Source organism: Pleurodeles waltl, chromosome 11 (assembly GCF_031143425.1).
Source record: "Pleurodeles waltl isolate 20211129_DDA chromosome 11, aPleWal1.hap1.20221129, whole genome shotgun sequence".
NCBI lineage: Eukaryota > Metazoa > Chordata > Amphibia > Caudata > Salamandridae > Pleurodeles > Pleurodeles waltl.
This window is the reverse complement of record NC_090450.1, coordinates 739,102,248-739,111,724: the sequence shown is the minus strand read 5'-3', so window position 1 is coordinate 739,111,724 and position 9,477 is coordinate 739,102,248. Positions and strand designations below refer to the sequence as shown.

At 42.3% G+C, this 9,477-nt stretch overlaps 1 protein-coding gene across 1 annotated transcript in view; it reads left to right on the top strand.

Annotated features, from left to right (window-relative positions):
- The first annotated feature begins 227 nt into the window (after nucleotides 1–227).
- The window catches only part of LOC138266081 (trichohyalin-like), a 475,778-nt gene continuing 466,528 nt past the window's right edge, over nucleotides 228–9,477 (top strand). Inside the window, exon 1 of the mRNA XM_069214443.1 lies at nucleotides 228–324. Coding sequence (XP_069070544.1) covers nucleotides 243–324 — 82 coding nt within the window. The 5' untranslated portion in view covers nucleotides 228–242. The remainder of the gene's footprint in view (nucleotides 325–9,477) is intronic.

The following is a 9,477-nucleotide window of genomic DNA, read 5'->3' as shown; positions in this document are numbered from 1 at the left end:
CGCGTTCCGTTGGCTCCGCCTTCTACGGAGTAAGCTTCGCCATCTCCAGGCAACCGATACGAAATCCCTCCAACCGCAGATGCCCATTTTTCCCGGCATGCCACGGGTGCGACTTCCGGCGTACACTGGTTGCTAGGTGAGAGCAGACGAAAATTGTCAATCAGAGCAGCTCGTGCAACCTGTGAGTAACGCAAGTTTAATTCAATTTATTGCGTTAAAGTAGGAAAAATTGTGGTCAGAGCATGGGAGATAGGACCATATGGCTGTACGGAGAGATGTGTGAGGGCGGGGTGTTAAGACCAAGAACAGTCAAGAATAGAAAAGGTAAAGCAGCGTGTGCATCAAAGATACGTGTTAGGACGAGAAATTAAAACTGGAATAGGCAGGAGAGATGATGGAGGCAAAATACGGGAGTCTGAAAATAGGGTGGTATTTGCTTTGGAAGTGCTAGAATGGAAGAGGATCAGAACTGGAAGAAGCATTATATTTTGCAGAAACGTGGACAGAGACGATGGAAAAGTTGTGTAAGAAGGGATGGGTATTTGTAGGGACGTAAGGATTTTTGAGAACGAACGAGAGGGTTCACGAGAATTATTTATGTTAATATCGCCGGTATCTTGTTAAGTTTAACAGATCACATGTGTCAGGCACTCATCATTTCGAGTCCTGAGTTTTCCTTTATCAAATCAGTACATGGTGGGAGGTGTTATGGTTTAGTTGCGTTCAATTAAATCAACCAAACTATCATCGCTGGTAACCATTTTTTTAAATAAATATGTAGAGTTTGTTAAAGGAAAGCCCTTAATGTTGTGCTGTGGTTTGAACCGTATGACAACCTGTTATGCTAACTGTGCAAAATATGTTTAATTTTAATTAGCAGAAAGTCTATTGGTGGTATCTGTTTTGTACATGTAGCCCGTGTCCAAGTCCAAAGACGTAAATGCTACATCTGAATCATGCTGAAACCGTTTGCAAACGGTTAACTTCTGTTTTCACAAATGCGTTGCTTATTCTTGCTCGTACATTTGTAGATTTAATTCCATTAGTTTAATTGACAAATTATGACGTGTTTCTCAAAGAAGCCATACCTATTTAAAAATTCAAATAAAACGTTTTTTGAAAGATCGTAACCATAGTGCTCACACACAGGAGAGAGCTGCAGAAGGAGGGCAGAGAGCTTTGATATTCTGCCTGATATCAAGGAGAGGCAATGACTAGGAAAACAGACTATAGGTGCAACCTACAGGAGAGGAACTCAGTGGGGCCTGTAAGGTCCTTCTAATCAGAGGGAGACTCGGGCCTTACAGGAGAGGTTAAGGAAGTTTGTTTTTTGAATGGAGAGCAACATGCTGCCTGTGGGGGTAAGCAGTCTTTATTTATGCGTTTGTGTGCTTTTCACCTCTTCTAAGAACACAGATCGTTGGAGTGTTGAGTAAACCTAGATTTCGTTTTTGACACAAATAATAGGATTCAAGTAGCCTCAACAAATAAATAATGCCCTCTTATTCATTCATACTCTACTTTCGAAGGCTTGTGACCTGGCAGGAGCCTTCTATCTCACAAGACTTGAGATAAAGAGATCAGGTCGCTTTAAGAAGTAAACATAAAATGTGGAGTACTGTAAATTTGAAATAAATCAACATGTATTAACTGCAGCCACGATAGTAAAAAGTCAGTAAAACATGCTTTAGTGCTTAGCAGATACGTAAAGCAAAAAGCAAACACAAATATTTTTAAAAACTGTCAAATTAAAACATTCTTTCATTTCTTTAAATACATTCTTTATTGGTTTCTTCCAAAATAACAGAAACAGACATATCCTCAATAGTCATCATCAACTATGTCACAGAGAGAATCAGCAGGTACATTATAAGCAAATCTAAACCATTGTACCCAAATCGATCTCCTTTATGAACACAGGACGTGGAGCCCAGTCACCCCCAGGAGACTTAACAGGGCAACACAATAACCCACTGAAACACAACAAATCATCAGCCGTTCCTGCAGAGTACCCTTAATCTGTGGAGGAGCGCAGTCGGGAGCCCCCGGGGTCCAACATCCTTTCACTTTAGGTAATTTCCCCATTTCTAAAAAAAAAAAAAATTCTCTTTAATGAGCTCCGTGTTTGATTGATGTCATGCTCAAATGGAACTCCTTATTGTTGTTGGATTGTCTTCTCCTAAGAGGGAACATATATTTTTGGTTGATTCCGGTATCAAGTTTCATTACATGAGTGATGTTATTATACTAAGGCCAGCCTTCTAAACCCTATCTCCGATTCTCTTACAGAGTAGTCCTCTGTACCCACACTCCTAACTCGATCCAAGTGTAACACTTGGATTCTGCTTCTCAAACAAGAGTTATTCTTTCCTGGGAGTACACAAGATTTGCTAGGAGGGTTCATTCCACTTCAGATAGTGGGGATACCCAGAGATGGAACAACCTCTCTCTCAAACCAACCAGCAGAGTCAGTGGTGATAAACTCCATGCTTAACCCCCTTTTCATTACTTCTTCCAAGTGATCCCGCGTTTGCTGTTTAGGGATCTGTCTACCTTAATTGTTTTTCTAAATTTAGTTGGAGCAATGAGAAGAATTGGTGGCTTCTTGAAAGTTATTATGCTGTCCTTCCTGGCGTATGAGGGAACCACGTGGTGGCTCTCAAGATGTGCATTAAGCACTGATTGATTCTTGGAGACAAACCCATTTGTAAAACTATAGAATTAGTCCTTGATTTTGTAGTTATAATTATATAGTTCCATACACCTAACAAAGCACTAAAGCACGTTTGCAGAAAGTTAGCTTGCTGATTTATGAGGCTGCTTTCAATGTTTTGCATTTTTTTGCATGATGGCTAGGCTTGTGCTCTTGCTCTTTGGCACAAGACATTGGCATACTCAAGCAAAATTGAGATGTAGGGCACACTGGCCTTAAATGTTAGTGTATGATTTACAGAAGTATAGGGAGGCCTTACCCACTCCGTATGTGTATGGTATATACTCTTCAAAGACATCATTACAGCTACACGCCTGCTCATATAAATGGGTGCCGCAGATTTGTGAAAATGGACACAGCTATAAATTCAGATGCTTCTTATCTTTAGATTACTCTGTATCCTAGAGGCTAAAACCAATTCAATATGGAGTGAGCAGTACCACCACTGGGAGAGGAAACCTTAAATAAACATGCTGTGCAGTCAACTCAGGAACGGCAGAAGATCTGCCTGTAGAAATGGGAATTGTGCAATCTGACATGGTCTATATTCCCTGGGGACCATCCACGACCACAAGGGAGCAAATCATGGGACTCGGCATGATACAACCAACCACACTAAATTACCTGATAGGTCCATGAGAACACTGGGAGTACCAACCCTTGTTCAACCAGCCATAGTATTTTACAGAGTAATCCACTCTGGAGTGTCAAGGACCACACCCTAGGAATCTGTAATTATGCAACCTCCTTTGTTGTTTGCTCTGATGATTCTACATCCAGAGCTCCAAGAAGAACACATAGGGCTGTGTACATTTCTACAACTATCCATGGGTATATGCTCTGAAGGAACCACCTAGGTTCAGCAGAAGAGGAACTCATATAAGAGTGGATTATATTACCAGTCCATTGGGATGGGAATGCCCATAGCCATGGGTAGATGTTTTGTGGTGCGTGGCCCCAAGGAAGTAGCATGGGTGGGTACTGTCTCTGTGGGTTGGGCAAGGGTGGGTGTCCCCAGAATATCCTTTAATAAATGACACCATATGGTGAGATATTAAAGAACACAGCATATCTTGCAGTATTTCGAAAGTGTTTGAAATGATGCCTTTTAAAGCACAATGAGCCATGTACAGGCCCGGACTGCTGTGTTTTTTTCCACCAGGTATTTCTTTGGTGATTCGAAGCATTTGGAGGACATTTTTACGTGCAGAGGGCCGCTGCTGGCACCACTCTCACTTTCTCCAACTTCCCCAGGTAATTACAGCAGGCATAGTGGCGTCCCAGGAGAGAGAGTGAGGAGTAAGGCAATAGGGCTGGTTTGGAACACTTTTGTAATGGCTGCTTTTGGCCAGTCCGGTCCTTGTCATGGACATTGGGAATTTGTGATATGATGTTTTGGAAGCATGCCTAACCTGTACAATTGCTGAAAACTAAACATAACATATTTGCATTTAGCACGTGTTTGGATGTTCTCCTTCAGATCACCTTTGAGATAATGTGCCGAAAATGCTGCAATGCTGAGCAAATTGACTAACAACCTTTAAAAATAATTGCATGGATTTTAAAGGCAGTTCTAAATACATTGGAGGAAAGTTATCAGTATACAGACATGGTGCATACGAAGACATTGCCCCACTATAAGTCAACACTGCCCTGACTGTACCTGGCTTTTGCAGGAAAAACCGTAATGGAACAGTCAGCAGGCTAGGTAGACCAGGAAGGCAAACTTTTTTTTTTTGGGTGGGGAAAGGGTTATCGACACAGGCCAGGCAATGAGTGTGGTGATGGGCCCACTTCCACCAGTCAAACGAGCAAGAACTAGCCAGGCTGGTAGACATCATTCCAGAGCCTTGGATCCAGTGCTTTATTTATGCAGGTTGTTGGAGGTTGTGCACGTACCCACACATTATTGGATACTGAAGACATGCTGAAAAAGTCAAAAGAAGGCGGAAGAGAAATATTGGAAAACAATGATAAAGGGGAAAAGATGGGATAAAAAACATAAGAGACAGTGTAGGGTGGTGGAAAAAAGTCATGAAGTGAACTCAAAACAGTGCAGTGTGTTGTTGTTCAACAACCTCCACATGCAGTAGGTCACGCCTCATTGAAGTCCACCTGCGCTGTGAGAACAGCAGGCATGCGGTTCTCTCCCAGTGCTGGAAACGAAAAAGTTGAATTCCATTAAATCACATTGGGTAAGGCATTACTTGGCATTAATTTAGTCACTGCTGAGGTTTTACAGGGTTAGAAACTGGGTACTCTGCATTATTATCCCCAAAATAATCAAGGTTTAGAAGTATTGCTGGTGACTAGCTTTTTCCAAAGGTATGCACTGGTGGTGCTGAAGGCTGTTAAAAATAGTTGGGACCATTAACTTGGTTGTTTTTACGCCCATTGTCGAACTGTGGTCTCTTGGTTTGTTTCCTTGCCTTTGCATTCCCACATTAGGCCCCATGTGGTCTCTTGTCCCAGTGTCTGTGACTTTGCCAAACCTTCACTGCCTGTGTCCATGTCCCTCTAGTCCAGTGGTCTTCAAGCTTTTTAATGCTGAGCTTACCAGTGTCTTTGATAGTCTTCTAGTGTCGGTATTATATCCCTGTGTTCTAGTGGTATTATCCCTGTGGGAGGGCTCCCCTACCAGTATTCATGTGTAAGTGTAGGTGCCTAGTGTCTGGGTCCCTTTGGCAGTTTTCCTGTGTCAGAGTTGGTCCTCCAGAGTCAGAGGCCCAGGGGTCTATTCACAAACCACATTTTGTAATACGTTTAGTAGTACTACAGCAATACTGCACATACTTCAAAGTGCTGTTCACCTAAGTACATGTCTACTCCTCTGCCTATCCTATTTTTTTATGTGCGGAGACCTCCCACCTGACAGCAGCAATCTCTGCCCTTGTACACCTATGTTTTAATAGTAAATGTGGAAGGGGCAGGGAAGTGAGAGGAAAATGCTGAATACTTGTTACTAATTGAGAGGGGATTAGTGACGAGCAAGTCAAGACAGGGAGGGGTTTAGGGAGGTTCATGCAACCACCTGCAAAAGAGTAAGCTCATTCTTATTTGTAAGCTACACTTCTAAAGTTCACACTGCCAAAAATAATCCAAAACAGTTGTAAATGTACTGTAGCTCAAACCTGGAGTACCATACCACACGTCTAGTTAAAGGTACTGCAACACCCTCCCACAGAGAATAAAGGAGACAGAGACTCAAATAACACCCGTAGGAAAAAGAAAAAGAAAAAAAAAAATATATATATATGTGTTTAACCTCTTAGCTGCTGGGCCTTTTCCCCCCCGAGTGCTGAGCCCTTTTATGGCTATCTGGGGTAGTTCGCGTTTAGGCCTTCATAACGTTTTGTCCACATAAGCCATCCATGCCAAATTTGCCTCCTTTTTTTTAAACATCTTAGGGATTCCAAAGGGACCCAGAGTTTGTGGTTTCCCCTGGTGAGACCAAGAAATTAGCCAAAATACAGCAACAATTTTGTTTTTTCCAAAACAATTGGAAAAAAGGCCTGCTGAATAAGGCTAGTGTTTTTTTTTTTTTCCCTGAAAATGGCACCAACAAAGGGTTTGCGGTGCTAAAATTCCCAGTTTCCCAGCTTTCAGGAACAGGCAGACTTGAATCAGAAAAACACATTTTTCAACACAATTTTGGCATTTTATTGAGATATACCCCATTTTTACTATTTTTTTGTGTGCTTTCAGCCTCCTTCCAGTTAGTGACAGAAATGGGTGTAAAACCAGTGCTGGATCCCGGAAAGCTAAATATTTTTGAAAAATAAACAAAATTCTGAATTCAGCAAGGAGTCATTTTTGTAGATCCTACAAGGTTTTCCTACAGAAAATAACAGCTGAAATAAAAAAATATTGAAATTGAGCTGAAAATAACAGCCATTTTTCTTCATGTTTTACTCTGTAACTTTTCCCTGCGATGTCAGATTTTTTTAAAGCAATATACCGTTACGTCTGCTAGACTCTTCTGGTTGCGGGGATATATATAGGGCTTGTAGGTTCATCAAGAGCCCTGGGTACCCAAAGCCAATAAAGGAGCTGCACCTTGCAATAGGTTTTCATTCTATACCGCGTATACAGCAATTAATTTGCTGGAATATAAAGAGTGAAAAATAGGTATCAAGAAAACCTTTGCATTTCCAAAATGGGCACAAGATAAGGTGTTGAGAAGCAGTGGTTATTTGCACATCTCTGAATTCCGGGGTGCCAATACTGGAATGTGAATTATAGGGCATTTCTCAAATAGACGTCTTTTTTTACACACCGTTTTACATTTGGAAGGAAAAAATGTAGAGAAAGACAAGGGGCAATAACACCTGTTTTGCTATTCTGTGTTTCCCCAAGTCTCCTGATAAAAATGGTACCTCACTTGTGTGGGTAGGCCTAGTGCCCGCGACAGGAAATGCCCCAAAACTCGACGTGGACACATCACATTTTCCCAAAGAAATCAGAGCTGTTTTTTTTTACAAAGTGCCTAGCTGAGGATTTTGGCCTCTAGCTCAACCGCCACCTAGGGAAACCTATCAAACCTGTGCATTTTTGAAAACTAGACACCTAGGGGAATCCAAGATGGGGTGACTTGTGGGGCTCTCACCAGGTTCTGTTTACCAGAATCCTTTGCAAACCTCAAAATGTGGCAAAAAACACTTTTTCCTCACATTTCGGTGACAGAAAGTTCTGGAATCCTAAGAAACCACAAATTTCCTCCTACCCAGCGTTCTCCCAAGTCTCCCGATAAAAATGGCACAAATAGCACCTAACTTGTGTGGGTGGGCCTAGTGCCTGCGACAGGAATGGATCACACAAGGCCAATGGTAGTCCTTGCATGAGGGCTACTGTTAACCCTGGAGTGATCCATTCCTGATGCAGGCACTAGGCGCAGGCACACAAGTGGGGTTGTGTTTTTATAAGGACAAGTGGAGAAACACTGGGTGGTAGAAATTTTGAGGATCCCTGCACATTCCTGTAGTTTTTGTGATGAAAAAGCAAGGAAAAACTGTTTTTAATCAAGGTTTCACTTTTGCTGGGTATTCTGGGTAAGAAAACGTTGTGAAATCCAAACACGCCACACTTCCGTAGACTGCCTTGGGTGTCTAGTTTTCAGAAATGTCTGGGTTTGGTAGGTTTCCCTATATGACTGCCAAGCCCAGGACCAAATACTCAGGTGACTGTAACAAAACGGGGCTGTTTTGTGGTAGGTAATTTTGATGTCCCCACAATCCGTTTTGGGTACTTCCCTGTTGTGGTCACTTGCGCACACTCACTAAAGTGAGGCAGTTATTCGCTGGAGACTTAGTGGAACGCTGAGTGTTAGAAAATTTGTGGATTCCTGCAGATCCCTGGACTTCTGCTCACTGAAATGCAAGGCAAAAGTGTTTTTTAAGCACATTTTGTGATTTCAAGGGGATTCTGGGTGAAGGAAAACTGGTGAGAGCCACGCAAGTCCTGCACCCTTGGACTCCCCTGGTACTAGTATGTTAAAGTTAACCCATCACTCACACTGGTTGGTTTTTAGCACATCCAGAAATTATGGTTTCAAAGCATGAACACTTATCAAAGTATCTGAATATTGAAACCAAGCCTTCTGAAGGTGGGCCATAAAGCCACGTCGAGGCACCAACCTCTTTATGGTCCATTCACACGTCATTCACGCACAACAAACAACCCTTTCATACCGCCGGCCACGGACCCAATCCAACCAATCACTGCACTCACATTAACTTACCGCTGCCAGACAAGGGCCCATCCCATTCACACACCACAGAACAGAATACGTTTGACTACATTTTACCACCTTTCAAGTAACCGCCTCTTTCTTCCTGAACATTACCGAATGCATGCGTAACAAACCTTTACTAATGACTCCCATGACAGCCATCCGACGCTCAGGAAGACATGTTTTTCATACGCCTTTAATGCACTCACTGTGCTAAATCCAACTCCTTCCAGTTTGTGGATGCAAGTTGGGGGTGTCTGAGTATGCCGTACAAATAGATTCCTCGAACTGAGTGAGCATATCTACCTTTGAAATTAAGGGAGACATGCTGGGGGAATTTTCGTGATGTTCCCTAAAGAGAAGATCATTGGCTATGAAAAAGGGTAGTGTTTGGCACACAGTGGAGTCCGGTGAGAACGTAGCATATGTCCCAGCCAACATTATGTGCAGTGCTGTGACTGTAATGCACTTATCATACAGCAAACTGAACATCTACTAAGTTCTGATGGAGGATGAACATGAAAAGCAGGTCAAACACTGACCCATACTTGTCATTGTCCTTCAGTGCTGGGATGGCACCAATGTGTTTGAATCCATAGGTGTAGATGATGTACATCTGTACTACCTTTACTATCTGCCTTCTGCCTGTGCGATATCCCTGTGAAGGTACACCTACCATACACTTTCCTTACCCATTCATGTCTCTGTTCTCATCAGAGTCCTGACTAATCCTGTATAATTGCCAAATGAACCTATACTAGATTGTTGATGCAAGTTGGGGGTGTCCAAGTATGCCTTGGGAGGTCTATTCCTCAAAATGAGAGAGCATATCTACTGTTGAAACTAAGGCAGATAATCTGGTGAAGAAACCCTAAGCTCTCTAAAGTATAAAAAGTCAAACAAATATCCTGTGGGACTCATTCACCAACACTTCTACTTTAGCTTTGAAAGTGAAGCTACAAATTGAGTTTGCTCAATTTCAAACCAGTAGAAATATTGGTGAATATGTCCGACAGGACATTTGTTTGACTTATTA